Source organism: Callorhinchus milii, unplaced genomic scaffold, assembly GCF_018977255.1.
Source record: "Callorhinchus milii isolate IMCB2004 unplaced genomic scaffold, IMCB_Cmil_1.0 Scaffold16, whole genome shotgun sequence".
In the NCBI taxonomy this organism is placed as follows: domain Eukaryota; kingdom Metazoa; phylum Chordata; class Chondrichthyes; order Chimaeriformes; family Callorhinchidae; genus Callorhinchus; species Callorhinchus milii.
Window position 1 is genome coordinate 16,101,237 of NW_024704757.1, and position 16,730 is coordinate 16,117,966.

General features: G+C 50.3%; 3 protein-coding genes across 3 annotated transcripts; 1 reads left to right on the forward strand and 2 right to left on the reverse strand.

Moving 5' to 3' along the window:
- The first annotated feature begins 2,453 nt into the window (after positions 1 to 2,453).
- Positions 2,454 to 4,967, forward strand: bud31 (BUD31 homolog). Its single transcript, XM_007906108.2, has 4 exons — positions 2,454 to 2,618; positions 3,567 to 3,689; positions 3,916 to 4,082; positions 4,526 to 4,967. The coding sequence occupies exons 1-4, from the start codon at positions 2,525 to 2,527 to the stop codon at positions 4,574 to 4,576; spliced, it is 435 nt and encodes a 144-aa protein (XP_007904299.1). The 5' UTR covers positions 2,454 to 2,524; the 3' UTR covers positions 4,577 to 4,967.
- A 140-nt stretch (positions 4,968 to 5,107) lies between these two features.
- prkrip1 (PRKR interacting protein 1) lies at positions 5,108 to 9,166 on the reverse strand. Its single transcript, XM_042341206.1, has 7 exons — positions 9,011 to 9,166; positions 8,159 to 8,188; positions 7,099 to 7,177; positions 6,573 to 6,673; positions 6,039 to 6,124; positions 5,713 to 5,783; positions 5,108 to 5,496 (listed from the first exon to the last, which is right to left on the reverse strand). The coding sequence occupies exons 1-7, from the start codon at positions 9,137 to 9,139 to the stop codon at positions 5,393 to 5,395; spliced, it is 600 nt and encodes a 199-aa protein (XP_042197140.1). The 5' UTR covers positions 9,140 to 9,166; the 3' UTR covers positions 5,108 to 5,392.
- A 1,242-nt stretch (positions 9,167 to 10,408) lies between these two features.
- Positions 10,409 to 16,483, reverse strand: ptcd1 (pentatricopeptide repeat domain 1). Its single transcript, XM_042341243.1, has 8 exons — positions 15,994 to 16,483; positions 14,410 to 14,550; positions 13,697 to 13,915; positions 13,131 to 13,232; positions 11,836 to 12,630; positions 11,598 to 11,714; positions 11,192 to 11,374; positions 10,409 to 10,828 (listed from the first exon to the last, which is right to left on the reverse strand). The coding sequence occupies exons 1-8, from the start codon at positions 16,417 to 16,419 to the stop codon at positions 10,607 to 10,609; spliced, it is 2,205 nt and encodes a 734-aa protein (XP_042197177.1). The 5' UTR covers positions 16,420 to 16,483; the 3' UTR covers positions 10,409 to 10,606.
- Between the last annotated feature and the right edge of the window lie 247 nt (positions 16,484 to 16,730).

A 16,730-nucleotide genomic window follows, 5' to 3' on the forward strand; every position in this document is an offset into this window, starting at 1 on the left:
TCCCAGCTGGGAACAAGAGTTGAGATGCTAGAATTGGCCTCAGCGTCTCTGGCCTTGGGAATGGAAACGATCAGTCGGGTTCACGTTTCTGGCCGGTGACCAGTGACCCTCTCGCTCCACTGGAAAGCAAGTATGTTGGAGATATCAGAGTAGGAACCACAGCAAAAACATGTCACAGCAAGAACAGCTTCTGCGCTGTGCTGGGAGTGTGAGGGAAATAGCAGGTAACTAACAGACATAGAAATCTCTGTACTTTAGGAGGTGATTCAGCCCACTGTGTCTTGTGCCATTCTAGGACATCAACAGGACTCTCTCCTTCCCATTCCTCTGTTCTTTCCACAATCCTCCAAATTAGCTAACGATCCTCCAGATAAAATCGGACATTCACTTCATGGCTGTTTGTGGGCTATTTGCTGTGTGCAAACTGGCTGCCGCGTTTGCCTACACAATACAGACACTTTACATATGTCCTGTATAGCACTTTGAGATCCGTTTCCAAACGGAAAGGTCGCCATATCAAATGCAGATTATTATTTTATCAACGGAATAAATTCACCTTCAAATTGTGTGTATTGTTCCTGACCAAAGGCACACACTACACTGTATGTGCAGCCCAAAACACAGCGCAACTCAGCGCCGTAAGCTGTTTTTTCTAGAAACTTACCAAAAAACATAGCAGTTAATGCAGTAGTGAGGAGTAAAACAGCAAGAGTCTGCTTCAACATCTTCAGTAATCTGAGGATAAAAAAGTCTGTAATATTTCAAATACGATTCAAACTCTTTCCCCCCTCCACCCTCCCAAACACAGACACAAACTCCTACTTACCGTTAAAAGCCAGCCGCCCCCTTCACTGTGCTCCCCATTCCTCTTCTAATCAGATTTGGGGAGAGGGAAAGGTTCTTCTCTTCAATCAGTACAGCAACATATCGGTTTTTATGGCAACTGTCGCTGTCGGTGAAGCGAGCTTAAGTGGAGTTTGAATTGTTCTGCGGCCACATTTTTGTGCCAAAAGATTTTGTTGCACTTATTGCTGGGAAATAAGGCACCTAATGCTAGGAATTACAACACTTTGCACACAGCAATGTCCCGCAAACAAGCATGAAGTGGGTGACAAAGTTTATCTGGTGGATTGTTGGTCGGGAAATTGAGCGAAAAGTTTCCCTTCTCTTTTCGCACAGTACCGTGGGATCTTTAATGATAAACTGAGACAGATGGGATGTTATTTCCGTGAGAAATGATTTCATCCCATGCCTTGGAGGAGAACTTTGTTAAATCGCTGGCTCGAGTTAATCAAATACCATCTCCAGGCAGATAGTTGGTTTACCACAGTAACCAGGGACATTCACTTCAGAGCTACCTATAAAATCTTTGTATTTCAGCTGAAAAGAAAGCAGCTCCTTTTGTGAACCGAGACTCTCTGTCGGTGTCAGTGTTTGTAAAGATGAAAGATGGCATTACTCCAGTGTCTGCACCATCTGTTCGCAGCTTTCCCACAGCCCAACATTTGTAAATGATCCGATGCTCTGTGGAGAACAATGGAATTTCAGTTATTTTCTGATGTTTGAGCACATACACTCGCACACACACACACGGACACACACACTCGCACTCACACACTCGCACTCACACACACACACACCCTCACACACGGACACACACTCGCACTCACACACACCCTCACACACGGACACACACTCGCACTCACACACACCCTCACACACGGACACACACTCGCACTCACACACTCGCACTCACACACATACACACCCTCACACACGGACACACACTCACACTCACACACACACACACACTCGCACACACACACAGCAAAATTGCAGTTTATAAGTAATGGACCTGAAGGTCTGCGACAAACTACGAAGCAGAAAACTGTGGCTACACATGACTCGGTCCCGGTCTGAAGCAATTGGGCATTTATAGTAATAATAATCCCTGCATTTGACACAGCGCCTCATCATGTCTTCGAGGCGCCTCAAAGCGCTTCACATGAGACACTGTAGAGTGTAGTGACTGTGTGTTCAGTGAACAATCCTGAGGGGGACAATCCAGCCCGCCCAACAGCTGCCTGTCACAAACGGAGCAGAATTAGAGAGAACCATCGGCGGAGTTTACTTGATCTCCCGTTTACTCGGCGGTTGCACTGATTGCACCACATTGCAAACCACCGGTCGTCGAATATCGCGTCACTGATCCGACTCCGCGTCGCCTTCGTTGCCCGGCGTCAAATCGGGCGCGATCCGGGCAACTAAAGCCTCGGTCGGCATTTTAACAGCTTTGAGCGGCGAGAAGACAATCTACAGAGAGACTCACCGCCGCCGAGTCTTTACAATAGCGGCGGCTATACACAAACATGTCCCTGAGTGGGCTCAGCGAGCCGGGAGGGTGGGGGGAAGGTATTATTTGCAAGAGCGACGCCGAAGTGAGGAAGGACCCACTGCGGTGACGCGGACAGTGTGCGCGGCGGCCCAGGAGGACCCGGGGCTGCTGTCGGCGGTTGGGGAGAAGATGCCCAAAGTGAAGAGGAGCCGAAAGCCGCCGCCTGACGGCTGGGAACTGATCGAACCCACTCTGGATGAGCTGGACCAGAAGATGAGGGAAGGTGAGTGCGAGAGAGAGAGAGAGAGAGAGAACTCCATTCCTTCCTCTCTCTCTCTCTCTCTCCTCATAGTCGTTCCTTCCCTCCCATTGTCTCCCCTCTTCCTCCTCCTTTCATTCCTTCTCTTCCTCCCTCTTCCCCCTCATTCCTTCTTTCTTGCCCCCGCGCTCTCCCCATTCCTTCCCTCTCTCCTTATTCCCTCCATTCCTCCCCCCCTCCTCCCCCTCCCCCCCCTCCCCCCCCCCCCCCTCCCTCCCTCCCCCTCTCCCCCTCCCTCCCCCCCCCTCTCCCCCCCCCCCCCCTCCCCCCCCCTCCCCCCCCCCCTCCCCCCTCTCCCCCCTCCTCCCCCCCCTCCCCCTCCCCCTCCCCCCCCTCCTCCCCCCTCTCCCCCTCCCCCCCCCTCCTCCCCCCTCTCCCCCTCCCCCCCCCCCTCCCCCCCCCTCCCCCCCCCCCCCCCCTCCTCTCCCCTCTCCCCCCTCTCTTTTTTTCTCTATCCCCTAATTCTTTCCTTCTCTGTTGAAACTAAACGATAAAATGTTGGACCCCCGATCCTTGGCCACCGGAGTTTCGGTAAAGATTTCCCATTCGCTCCTAATCTTTTCTGCGGGTGAGGTTCGCGGTGTGTTTTGGGGACTCTGCCCCGAGGGATGGATATGGTGGAAGATGGAACATAAAACTCCTGGATGTCGGGGCTCAATGGCATCTTGTGAACGGAGAGAAAAATGGGAACTTGTAAACCGCACCAAAGAGAAGCCTCTGTGCCGGCAAAGGACAGAGGGTTGTGATTGAGGGAGTGAAGTGATTCCTTTAATTAGATACCGTACTAAAAGTTGGCTTTGTATTGTGTATTTGGGATCAGCAGTATTGTATTTCACTGGTGGAGGCTGGACTGCTATATTACTTTCTTGTGCGACGTGCTGACTAATAATCTTTTGCCTTTTTTTTTTGCAGCTGAGACCGAACCTCACGAAGGGAAAAGAAAGGTAGAATCATTGTGGCCCATCTTCAGACTCCACCACCAGCGAACACGGTACATCTTCGACCTGTTCTACAAGAGGAAGGCCATCAGCAGAGGTAGCGGCTTTAAGCATCTTGCAGCTCTGTTGTTTTTGAGTTCTCCCGTTTCGCCAAATCTTTGCTCGCTGGCGTCAGAATGTTTGGTTCGGTAAACTTTGTGACGAGGCCCGGCTGTTTTAGTTGTGCGTTTAACCCTAGCGCATCGCAGGCGATTCCTTGTTTCAGTAGCTTCACGTTAATAAAGTGTATGGTTGCATAAATGCTGCACTCTTGTTTTTTTTAGAGCTATATGATTATTGCATCAGAGAAGGTTACGCTGACAAGAACCTCATTGCTAAGTGGAAGAAGCAGGGCTATGAGAATCTGTGCTGCCTGCGTTGCATCCAGACCCGAGACACCAACTTCGGAACAAACTGTATCTGCAGAGTCCCCAAGAGCAAACTGGAAGTGGTGAGTGAGTCCCTGCACAGTCCGTTCTCTGCCCAACACTCGATTCAAAACTAATTGACAAATTATTTTTCAGTGCCTATAAATGCACTCTGCTGGTCTCCCTCCGTAATCAGTCTCCCTCTCAGTCTCTAGACTCCGTCTCGCCCTCTCTTTCAGTCTTTAAGTAGGAACCCGGTTGTTAAGTCGATTGGCAGATTGGTTTCCAGTAGTAATATCCCTCCAAAAACTAATAATAATTTGGTCACTCAATCCACGATTTTTTATGGGACATTGCTGTGTGCAATTGGCTGTCGCGTTTTGCCCATAAAATGTAGTTGATTCGCTTTCAGTGTACTCTGTGAAGCACTTTGAGACATCTCAATGACGTGATAAGGCTCTATATCAAAATACAAGCATTATTATTACTTTATATCATTTTTTCACGTTTATTTTTCACTCCCCAGGGAAGGATTATCGAATGTACGCACTGTGGATGCAGAGGCTGCTCTGGCTAAATTCAGGGTCTTCCTCAGTGAGTTGTGAGGAAGCAATGACATTTTCTGCTGGGGTGTATTGTGCATAGTTTGCTGTATTCTTAACTAGAAACTATGGACCATAATTAAGGCAAGATTTATTTCATTTTTCTGCATGTACTAAAACACTGTTTCTTAATGGAGTTCAGTAAGTTTTTAAAGTACGAATGTCATTCTTTTTAGACTAAAGCTTGAGATCACTCACCTTTTTATAAAATAACAAGCAGCATTGCAGCTAATGGTTCAGTTTAGATGCTGGTAACTATACAATTTGCAGCATCCCTTGAGATTGTCTTGTTTGTCAAATGTGCTTAAACTATTAAATCTGTACCGCAGTTTAAATCTTGGAAATATTAAAGGTCCCTCAACTTTATACTGCTTCATCTCAACAGTCCTCTCAAGGCCTATCATTCATCTAGCCCCACACTGCCAAACAAAACTCTTTTGAAAAAGCAGTCACTAAAAACAGGTGCAAATGTGACTGACTCTCACAAAGTCCAACTCCACACTGGCTTTTTTTTGTACAAAATGTTTAATTTGTGATTAAGCCCAAATACAAAATGTAGTCATTCCCCCATCACTTGCTGTTTGTGTAGCTGACAGATCGAAGGAATGTTTGAAACCAATAAATGAAAATAAACCACGATTAATCTTTTGAGTCCTGTGCACGGAGAGGCCAGCTTTCCAATCAGGTTTTGCTCAAACTCCCCGCCCGGCACGTTCCCTGCCCGCCATCCTCCCGGCTGTGGCCCTGTCCTGGCCTGTCCCCGGAGCCTGGTCACATCGCCTGCCCGCGGGTCACCGTCCGCCCATCACAAAGCTGGACGCTTCACACTCATCCGCCTCATCACTCGAATTCTTTGTCTTCTCTTCCTCCTCACTGCTGGAAGCTTTGTCACAGCCTGAAGCACGGAGCAAACACAAGGAAAACGCACAGTTATACGTTTGTGACGAGAGTTTCATCCCCGGTCCTACTGAGCAAGCTACAGGTCCTACAGAATCCCAAGTGGAGACCGCTCAGTGCTGCAACATATTGGGTATATTAGATATATTATATCCAAAGACCTAGATGAGGGTTTTGAAGATGATGAAGATTAACACACTGTGTCAGTGCTTACCCTCCTCCACTGGTTTATTCGGCTCTGGTTTACGTTTCTTTGCCAACATTTTCTTCTCCTTTAACTTCTGTCTGTAACAAAAAATAGATTTTGGTTTGAACGCAGCCAGTTAAAGTCGCCGTTTTCAGCTGGTTCAACAACCACCCCCCACCCACCACCACCCCCGGTGCACATCACATTAAGGTCCCTAATGCCTCTGCCAACCCGCTGCCCATTAGCAAGCAGCATGCGCCCTCCGTGGCCTGCAAGATCTCTGCCCACTGAGAAGGGTGTTCCGTGCCAGTCAAACTTTCACCGCCAGGAAAATAAAAGGTTTTTGCCTTTACCGTTTATTTCGGCGTTTGGCGGTCCTCTCCTCGGCAGCTTGCTTGTTCTGGCCCAGTTTAGTTTGGAATTCCTCCTCAAGACGTTGCTGCGGCACGAAACAAGTCACAAAGTGAACCGGAGCCACGTGAGGACAGAGCCAAGACCCAGCCATCCATCAACTGGCAAGTTACACTATCAGGGCATCACTGCCAACACTTCCCACCCCTGTTTACTGCAAGGATATGAGGATAGAGCGGGGGAGTGGGACTGACTGGATAGTTCTTCCAAAGAACAGGCTCAATGGGCTGAACAGCCTCCTGTGCTGCAATATTCTATGATTCCCTATAATAGTAAAGCTCAAGCTACAGTGTGGGACGAGCAACATTCCTGGGCTTATTACTTGTCGAGTGGCCGGATACATTGATCGTTCAACCCAGAGCCCGGCAAGGGACCTTGCTGTGTACAAACCCAACTGCTGCATTTGTTAAAAGAACAGTCCTGACAATTGAGCTTCTGTGTGAAGTGCTCCGCGGTGTGAAGTATCACACGCTCACCTTGACCGCCTGTTTTTCCATGAACTCCTCCCTCATGTACTCCCGTCGTCGCAGGTGTCGGTAAACGTGGAACTCCCCGCTCCCAGCCCCAGCGCTCGAGCCTGTCACCGGAGCAGAGTTCCTGCAGTCAGTCAATACCGGCCACCAAACCTCACAGCAATCCAACTCCAAACACTTCTGAACTCTTAAAGGTTCCGTTATAATAACAGCACCAGTTTCAGACCCTTAACTTGCTACAAGAGCTACTCCATATATCTCAAACTTTATTGTTAACAAGAATCTGCAATTCCTTTCTGAAACCCTGTGTCGTTCCCTGTTCTGTTGCCTGTGCTGACAGCCAGTCCCACCACCTGCCAGGCAGCCTTCTTACTCCCTCATTCATTTGTGTGTTATTTTGTTTTGACGAATTTGACCTGTCCGTTCTGGAACACTCTGAGAACGCACATTGTTTTGTACACTACAGCGTTCGTCCCCCACATACCCCCTCTCCTCAGTGCCCCCACCCGCCCCCCCAGCCCGCACTCACCCATCACATCGCGGACAAATTCAGGCGGAGGTCGGGGAGCCCACTCCTTGGGTTTCTCGGGAATTGGAACCTGTTTGTCCTTCAATGAGAAATTGAGTCGTTCTTAGTCAGTAAAGATTTGAGGAGATAATAATAATAATCCTTGCATTTGATATAGCGCTTTTCACGTCGGGAGGACGTCCCAAAGCGCTTCACAGAACACACTGTAAAGTGAATTGACTGTATATTTGTGGGCGAAACGCGGCAGCCAATTGCGCACAGCAATGTCCCACAAACAGTCGTGGATTGAAAATGACCAATTTATTATTGCTTTTGGTTTTGGAGGGATTATTATTAGGCTCTGTGTGGAGTAAGGAAACTAGCCCAAGGTTTCGCCCTCTGCCTGGAATTGAACTCAGGTCTCTCACTTGCAAAGTGAGTGCTCTAACCACTGAGCTACAGGACTCCATATTGTAGAGAGCCCAGTCTGCTCCCAGAGACAGTTACACAGGACGCTGGTTTGGCCTCAGTTTGTGGCTGTGATCTCTCATATTAATATTCAGTATAGAACAAGGTTCTTTGTATGTTGGATTCAGGAACATTGAGCAGCCCTTTCCCGGTCTGCACTGAGTTATTGATCTCAGCCTGGAGCAGCAGTCAGGGCTGTGACTGGTCTCAGTTCCCAGGGTTAGGGAGGAGGGAACTTCAACCAGTATTCCCTCCCTCCTGATTGCAATGGAACAGTGGAGGGCTGGAGGATGAAAGTGAGAGCAGATTGGAGGATAAGCTTTGATACCCTCCTGCCAGTCAACTCACTGTATGGCCTCAGACACGAGAGGGGATAGAGAGCAACTGGCACCCATATAATACGATACGATTGACATTTTGACAGTGTCTTTCACGTTGGGAGATGTCGCAAATTGACAACCAAAACTTGGTGATGGGCAGAAGAAAACAAATGAGGCCAAACGGGATAAAGATTATCGAGAGATGAAGAAACAGGAGCAAATGACCGAGCCACACGGCTCAATGTTACCGCACACAATCACACGGTCCCGGGAAAGTCATCGGTTTCTCAAACCTTGTCGGCATCTTCGGAGATTCGCAGCGTCTGAAATAAACAAAAAAAAAGGAATCATTCAAGCCATCACCCGGCCGCACAGGGCAGCGCTGAGGAGGACACGGAGTCAGGAGCGTCGACTGCCAGGTGGAATTAGGAAAACATTCCAGAACGAGGAATTCCCTGCTGCAAACTCTGGGACACACACGCACGCTCACACACCCTCACACACCCACACATACACCCTCACACACCCACACATACACACTCACACACCCTCACACACACACACAGACACCCTCACACACACACTCACACACCCTCACACACACACAGACACGCTCACACACCCACACACGCTCACACACACACCCACACAGACACACTCACACACCCACACATACACACACTCACGTTCACAGACACACTCACACCCTCACACACCCACACATACACACTCACACACCCTCACACGCTCACACACACACAGACACACACACCCACACATACACACACATACAACTCACACACCCTCACACGTACACGCTCACACACACACCATGTAAAATCAGTCGGTGTAACATCCAGACTGTTTGTGGGGACGTCGCTGGGGTGCGATCGGCTGCCGGGTTTGGCCCACAAAACACACAGTCACTACACGTACCGTGTATCCCGCGAAGCGCTTTGAGACGTCTCGACGACGTGACCGGGCGCCGGATCAAACCCCGGGGTTATTGTTGTGATTGTTATTGTTATTAGGGATATAAATGCAAATTGTTGTTGTTGGTGAAGCTCAGAGCCCCGGGGGGGGGGGGGGGGGCTCTGACTCCAGGCCTCAGGCCCTCGCGCTCTCTCTCTCTCTCTCTCTCTCACCGCGTTCCTCATGAGGCGCTCGAGCCGCAGGCGCTGCTCCTCGGCCGCGGTGCGCGGGATGACCAGAGGCTGCGCCGCTTTGCGCCCGCGGCCGCCCCGAGACCTGTCCCTCTCGCTCCCCGCCGCCATCTTGCCGCTGATCCCGCCCACCTCGGTCGCGCCGTGATGACGTCGCCCCCTCCCCCCCGCGCAGCCAGAGGGAGGCCTTTCCGTGACGTCATCGCCCCGCGCCGACTGGTAGCCATTGATCCAGTAATAATGACACAGGTCACCTGTGTGAGGGGTACACCTGTAACAGGACACCTGTGTGAGGGGGTACACCTGTAACAGACACCTGTGTAAGGGGTACACCTGTGTGAGGGGTACACCTGTGTGAGGGGGTACACCTGTGTGAGGGGGTACACCTGTAACAGACACCTGTGTGAGGGGGTACACCTGTAACAGACACCTGTGTAAGGGGGTACACCTGTGTGAGGGGTACACCTGTGTGAGGGGTACACCTGTGTGAGGGGTACACCTGTGTGAGGGGGTACACCTGTGTGAGGGGTACACCTGTGTGAGGGGTACACTGTAGACACCTGTGTGAGGGGGTACACCTGTGTGAAGGGTACACCTGTGGGGGTACACCTGTGTGAGGGGTACACCTGTGTGAGGGGGTACACCTGTGAGGGACACCTGTGTGAGGGGGTACACCTGTAACAGGACACCTGTGTGAGGGGGTACACCTGTGTGAGGGGGTACACCTGTAACAGGACACCTGTGTGAGGGGTACACCTGTAACAGACACCTGTGTGAGGGGGTACACCTGTAACAGGACAACTGTTACAGGTGTACCTCCCTCACACACACAGGTGTTGTAAAGTGAGCTCAGGGAGGTTAGGGAAGTCAGGTGTACCCCTCCTCGCCCCCCAGTCAAACTCCCGTGCGTTGAGTCCTGTAGCTCAGTGGTTAGAGCTCTCGCCTCGCAAGCAACAGGACCTGGGTTCGATTCCCGGGCAGCGCGAAATTACGGGCGACTTTCCTTACTCCACCCACGCGCCTGTTTGCCCAGCAGTAAGTAGGAACCCGGTTGTTAGTCGATTGGCATATCACTTTTCCGGGGGTAATAATCCCTTTCAAAAAAAATAATTTGGTCACTCAATCCCCGACTGTTTGTGGGACGCCGCTGTGTGCAATTGGCTGCCGCGTTTTGGCTACAAAATATACAGTCAATTCACTTTACAGTATATCCTGTGAAGCGCTTTGAGACGTCTCGAAGACGTGATAAGGCGCTGTATCAAATGCAAGGATTGTTATTATTATGTTCCCATGATTTAGCTCCCGTAGCTTTTATCCCCTCCATTACACAAGCTCCCACCTTCAGTGGTCTCCATTATATACTCCAATACACAAGTTCAGTCAGTTAGTCACCAGCTTTATTTTTACACATTTACAATATTGACCTCTATAGACCATTGTGATCGATATCTAGTGCCCTCAATAGGTATCCATCAACTTCAGCCCAAGGACCCAATGTGAGACCAATGGCAAAGTCTAGTCGGGATGAGGGTCACTAGAAATGGGAGTCCTTGCAGGCACGGCAGTAGTCTTGTTGCTTTAATGTACTTTGCTTTTCTTCTTTTTCTCTGGCCTTAATTTTGTTGTTGTTGTTTTAACATCGCTTTGATTGGGTTGATCCTCCTGGGTTGAGGAAACTTTCTTAATTCTGTATCTTTCCCACGGGTGAGGTGTCTCAGCCACAGGCATCCATGTCAGCCATTGGTAGTAGAAGCCACGAAAGCCATCGATCTTTTCCAGGTAGGTATTCTTTGACTTGTACTAGAAATGGAGAAAGGAGACAGATAGTGAATCTACAAATCCTGTACTTCAAATTAGCACTGGATAAAAACTAACTTTAATACAGAGAATTTCCTCTCTCTTCCACACCTATCCATGAGATCAACAGAGTTTGAAGCTTATTTATACCATCAACGTGGGAGATGCAGCTCTGGATTCACGGCAACAATAACAAATTACGTTTGCATAGTGCTTTTCTCGTTGGAAGGACATCCCAAGGCACTATATAAATGTAATTTTGCAACAAAGGCACAATCAATATTACACTTCACAGCAAATCACAAGAACGTGTGGGCGAACATTCAAGATACTTTGGAAATAAATCAGTGCTTCTTTTTCACATACCCGGTCAAATTTGGGAGGGTAGCTGGCTGCAAACTCCAGTTGTCTAAGAACGACCTGGTTGGGTGAGACCTGATTTCTGGCCATATCTCGGAGGACGTCAATGAGGAACACGTAGTCCAGCTGCTTGGCTGCAGCGTTGATCAGTGTGCTGTACACGTTGACATTGGGGATAACTCCAGACATCTGGAAAGAATGATTTTCAATCAACACCACAGTATATCATTCTAAAGCATTTCTGTTTCGTGGGTCCTTGTGCTTTCAGTGCAGATAGAACAAGAATGGCATCTCCTGAACTCCTGTGAAGTTCCTGCAAACAATTAATTTTGCAATAACTTGCATTTATATAGCGCCTTTCACGCAGGATAGCGTCCCAGAGCGCTGCCCTGGTGAAGAGCTGGAGGGTTACCTTCATGTCAGACAAGAGCTGGAGTCCGTCGCAGCTTTTCCTGCAGGCGATTGCCAGGTTACAGAAGGTGTACATGTTGGGTGTCAGGCTGCGCTCTGTCAGCAAGCGGATCACCGCCTGGCGGGAGACAGAAAAACACACACAACACCTTCAGTATTGATCTGGATAAACTCTGAACCTAAGAGCAGTCACATATAGCAGGTGAATGAGGGCTGGCACCTCTCATTCGATTCCTTACCTTTGCCCCCTCCAGGTCACCCATCTTGCTCCTCTTTCTGACCAAGGTGTTGAAGAATGAAATGTCTGCTTTCACCCTGTGCTCGTCCATGAGAGTCAACAAGGAGGACTCGGAGTCGTTCTCCAAGTCCATCACGTCAACCAACAGTGTGAAGGTCTTAATATCTGGCCGCACGCCGTCTGCCTTCATTTTACCGAGGAGGCCGCTCAGATTTCCGATCAGCGCGAGTCTATCACACGGTCTCCCTGCTGCTCCCAACGAGATAACGTTCCCTTTATGAACCTGGAGGTCCAGGAGGTTAAGTGGGCCGTCACTGTGGCCTGAGACAGACAGTTTGCTGGCGTTTGAATCCACTGTAAAGATTTGGGTAGCGGGAACCAGATCCGTTGATTGCTCTTCCCTTTGCAATAGTTTGTTTTCTTGACTTGGGCTGGACAGTGGCTCTGGTGCTTTGACTGGTATCCATGTGGATTCGGGATTGATTCGCGCTGTGGATCCAGCGCCTCCAGCTTTGTCTCCGTCCTCGGGCAGGAAGGAGACGTCTGCAAATATCTGTTGCTCCAAAAGGTCCACGTCCAAGCTCCCTGTGCTTTTCTCCTTGTGCTTCTCTTTTTGCCCTTTCAGCCTCCGCACCTTCCTGCGCTGCTGCAAGCTCCGCACGCTGTCATCCTCGTCCAACAGCAAGCGAGAGGCCATGGAGGGCTCCCCGATCCCACAGTCCCTCGCGGCTCGCAGCAGCAGGTTGTAGCTCTTGGCATCGGGCCGGATCCCCAGTTTGAGCATCTGTCGCCAAATCTACAAGACAGACAGAGAGATCACTTCGAGGCCCCAATCGTAAAGGGTTCACAACATCACATCATCAAACATTAAAGGATTCGCTCTAAAATGGCCCCATATTTGTCTTAACAGTTTGACAATTGGACTTCGATAAGGATTTGCCATGACACTCCTTACACTGATTTAGGAGCTACCTATTTTCCTCTCTAAGAAGGGTGGTGGTGGTGGGAGGGGAAGAGTTGCAGGCATCTGTGGTATTTTATAGATCTGCCACAGGATCTCTAGATAAAAGCTCAGAACCCGATGGAGAATAAGGAATGAGTAAAATGTGTGACCTTTTGACATTAGAGGCATCACATCCAATGCAAGTCTTATTTATAAATAGGCTGAAGAGCCTCCTTCTTCGAGACTTCTCTCGTGATTTCCCTTCACCTCGAACACACATGCTCTTTGGCAGATGCACCGACTGACCTGACCAGACCCGACCCTAATGGACCAAAGAGCTGTACAGTCATTACCTGCAAAAGGCACCTGAAGCCGTTCTCGGTGTCGTTGATGCATCCAATCATCAAGTTGCTGAATGTGATCTCATTCACCTCGTGACCACTGTGAACTATTTCCTGAAAAAAACACAGAGGAAGCTCTGATCAGAATCAGTCTAGTTAACCGCTAAGTTCAGCTAACTCTATCTGTAGCTTTGAGTAGTTATTTGTACTGCTGTCAGTCTTCAAAGAGACACAGATTAAGCCTCTTTTCCTTAAGTATTCAACATCCTTGGGAAGGAAAAGTACATGTATTTGGACATGGGGGGGGCAGAGATCACGATTGGGCTTGGCCGCAATGCCTCTCAGCACTCACATGAAGCATGGTCAAATGGGTGAGGGGTCTGGTGCCTGTGAGATAGCAGCCTGGAAAAGACTCAGGAGGAAGAGAGAAAGTTGGTGGTTTCCCTTTGCACCGATGACCCCTGACAACAACAACAAGATTACATTGTATAGCACCTTTCACGTTGGGAGGACGTCTCAAGGCGCTGGACAGTGTACAGCATTCCTGACCCCCCTGAAGACAGCAACTCTATGTGTACCTGAAGCACTTGGAAGCAGGCCCTGAGGTCAGAGCAGATAGCGAAGGCCTTCAGCATGGAGTGGTAGGTGTGCAGGTTGGCTTGGATGTTCTTGCGCTTCAACTCTTCCCGGAGTTTGATGACAAACTGCAGACCAGAGTGCTTCCATGGCGACTCCGCGCAGGCGTTGAACAGGGCGGTGTACGTGGCTTCACTGGGGATTATAGCCCTCTTCTTCATCTGCCGAGAGACAACCAACTCCTCCAGGTTATGACACAGTAAAGTCTTTTCAGCATCAATAACCTCAAAATATTTAAAAGCATTTCGCTCGCAGATAATTGCTGTCAAGTGCAAGTGACTGAATTCAAAGTAAACACGGCAGCCAATTTACACACACCTACACGATCCCAGAAGGAGCAGTGAGGTTTAAAGTCCAGTTCATACAAAGTATAGATAGCCAGGACACCGGGATAAGTTCCCAACATATCACAAGACCTTTAATGTCCACTTAGTAACTGGAGTTAGATTAGAAGATCAGCCATGATTGAATGGCGGGGCAGGCTCGAAGGGCCGAATGGCCTACTCCTGCTCCTACATGTTATGTTATGCGGGTAGACAGGATCTCCAGTACCCCAGAACCAGTGCCACTAAATCGAAATTTATTCTGAGCCCCTCTCCCATCCCCCATTCTCCTCAATCAGGACACCTGTTGACAGACAGACCCTGATACTCACATCATTGTACAATCTGATGGCCTTTTTCAGGTACCCTGCTCGCCCGCAGCCCCCTATCAGCACTGTGTAGTTATACTCCTCTGGTGGCAGTTGCTCCTCTTTCAGCATTCGTGTTTCAAACATGACCAGAGCCTCACTCAGCTAGACAGGAGAGAGGATAGGATATCAGTCAGGGCACCTTTCCAGTCACTGCATGACACAGCTATGCAACAACAACAACAAATTACATTTACACAGCGTCTTTCATGTTGAGAGGACGTCCAAGGCGCTGGACAGTCAGGGATTTGGACGTGAGCTGGGGGTTGGGATCAGGGCGGATGGAGGGCAATCCGGGTAGGGGTAGGAGGGTGGCCGAAGGCACAGTCGAAGAGGAAGGTCTTGAGACATGCCTTGAAGTAGGCCAAGGAGGGGTCAAGGTGAATTGACTGTGAGATGGAGTTCTAAAGGGTGGGGGTAATTTATTGAATTGACTGAATTTTGGAGGTGAATTGACTATATTTTGTGGGCGAAATGCGACAGCACACAGCGATTGATAATCCTTAATTGTGGATTCACAACGCACAGTGATAATACTGGATCTCAGTTCCTCGCTGAGTAATAATAATAATAAACGTTGCATTTGATATAGAGCTTTTCATGTCTTCTCGACGTCCCAAAGCGCTTCATAGAATAGACTGCAAAGTGAATTGACTATATACTTGTGGGCGGAACGCGGCAGCCAATTGCGCACCGCAGCGTCTGTCCCACAAACATTATTGTTTTGTTTTGGAGGGATTATGATTGGGGCTCTGTGTGGAGTAAGGAAACTTGCCCGAGGTTTGGCCCTGACTGGAATTGAACTCAGGTCTCTCGCTTGCAAAGCGAGTGCTCTGACCACTGAGCTACAGGACTCCACTGAATAACACTGAGCCATCAGTGGAACCACATCACACGTTGTAAGTGCCATTGTTCCCAACGACAGGTGTGAGTGTGTGTGTGAGTGTGTGTGAGTGAGTGAGTGTGAGTGAGTGTGAGTGAGTGAGTGTGTGAGTGAGTGTGTGTGTGAGTGAGTGTGAGTGAGTGTGTGTGAGAGTGTGTGTGAGTGAGAGTGTGTGTGAGAGTGAGTGTGTGAGTGAGTGTGAGTGTGAGTGAGTGTGTGTGTGAGTGAGTGTGTGTGTGTGAGTGTGAGTGAGTGTGTGTGTGTGTGAGAGTGAGTGAGTGTGAGTGTGTGTGTGAGTGAGTGAGTGAGTGTGTGTGAGTGAGTGTGTGTGTGTGTGAGAGTGAGTGTGTGAGTGAGTGTGTGAGTGAGTGAGTGTGAGTGAGTGAGTGTGTGTGTGTGAGTGAGTGTGTGTGTGTGAGTGAGTGTGAGTGAGAGTGTGTGTGTGTGAGAGTGAGTGAGTGTGAGTGTGTGTGTGAGTGAGTGAGTGAGTGTGTGTGAGTGAGTGTGTGTGTGTGAGAGTGAGTGTGTGAGAGTGAGTGTGTGAGTGAGTGAGTGTGAGTGAGTGAGTGTGTGAGTGAGAGTGTGTGTAAGTGAGTGTGTGTGTGTGTGTGAGTGAGTGTGAGTGAGTGAGTGTGTGGGGGGTTACCTGGTCAGTAAACCCTGACCTTGTTATTTTTGATCAGCTCTTTGCACCGCAGGAAGTACCAGTACGTAGTGTTCCTTCTCAGCGGCTCGGATTGCACTTCGGACTCTGTGATCGCATCGCCACCGCCATCGCCCCACTCGTGCACCTCGGCGGCGGTGTTGCGGAAAGCCCTCCTGCGGGAGAGTCCCGGGGACGGAGGCCCGAGGCCCCCCGAGGTATCCTGATGCACGGACCCGCCCTCGGGGGAGTGCGGCCCTCGGCACCGCCCGCCCTTCGTGTCTGCGCGGCCGACTGATGGCGCCCAACTCCTGGGCCCCGGGAGGCCCACAGGGCACCTCCTCGCCGCCCGGCGCACACATCCCAACGGGGACGCGCCCGGACGGGGCAACGAATGATACAGCCTCGGGAGCCTCTGGAGGCCGCAGGTACCCAACAGCCGCGCCATGTCCACCGGCTGCAGCTCTCAGGCCCCTGTGGCTCAGCCCCACCCCCATGCGAGGCCCACCTCACGTGCTGCCGCGCCTCACCGCGCAGCGCCGATCCTGATTGGCGCCCCTTCGCGACACGGCCCCGCCCTCACCTCCTCTCCCCTCCCCTCCCCCCCGATCTCGCAAACGCGATTGGCCGACGCTCCCGTCAATCTCTCAGCCCCGCCCCCCTTCCCCGCCCCGCCCCCCCCCGGCGGCTGTCAGGTTAGGCTGTACCAGGCAGTCGCAGGCGATCGCGGAGAAATCGAGGGCTCACTCACACACACAC

Excerpts from the sequence above, each read along its gene's own strand:
- bud31 (XM_007906108.2), top strand. The coding sequence starts at position 2,525 with ATGCCCAAAGTGAAGAGGAGCCGAAAGCCGCCGCCTGACGGCTGGGAA. Across the intron at positions 2,619-3,566 it reads GGACCAGAAGATGAGGGAAG|CTGAGACCGAACCTCACGAA; the intron begins GTGAGTGCGAGA and ends TTTTTTTTGCAG. Across the intron at positions 3,690-3,915 it reads GAGGAAGGCCATCAGCAGAG|AGCTATATGATTATTGCATC; the intron begins GTAGCGGCTTTA and ends TGTTTTTTTTAG.
- prkrip1 (XM_042341206.1), bottom strand. The coding sequence starts at position 9,139 with ATGGCGGCGGGGAGCGAGAGGGACAGGTCTCGGGGCGGCCGCGGGCGC. Across the intron at positions 6,674-7,098 it reads ATTTGTCCGCGATGTGATGG|GCTCGAGCGCTGGGGCTGGG; the intron begins GTGAGTGCGGGC and ends CTCCGGTGACAG. Across the intron at positions 5,784-6,038 it reads GCCAAACGCCGAAATAAACG|ACAGAAGTTAAAGGAGAAGA; the intron begins GTAAAGGCAAAA and ends TTTTTGTTACAG.
- ptcd1 (XM_042341243.1), bottom strand. The coding sequence starts at position 16,419 with ATGGCGCGGCTGTTGGGTACCTGCGGCCTCCAGAGGCTCCCGAGGCTG. Across the intron at positions 13,233-13,696 it reads CCTGCTTCCAAGTGCTTCAG|GAAATAGTTCACAGTGGTCA; the intron begins GTACACATAGAG and ends TGTTTTTTTCAG. Across the intron at positions 10,829-11,191 it reads ACCCTCCCAAATTTGACCGG|TACAAGTCAAAGAATACCTA; the intron begins GTATGTGAAAAA and ends CTCCATTTCTAG.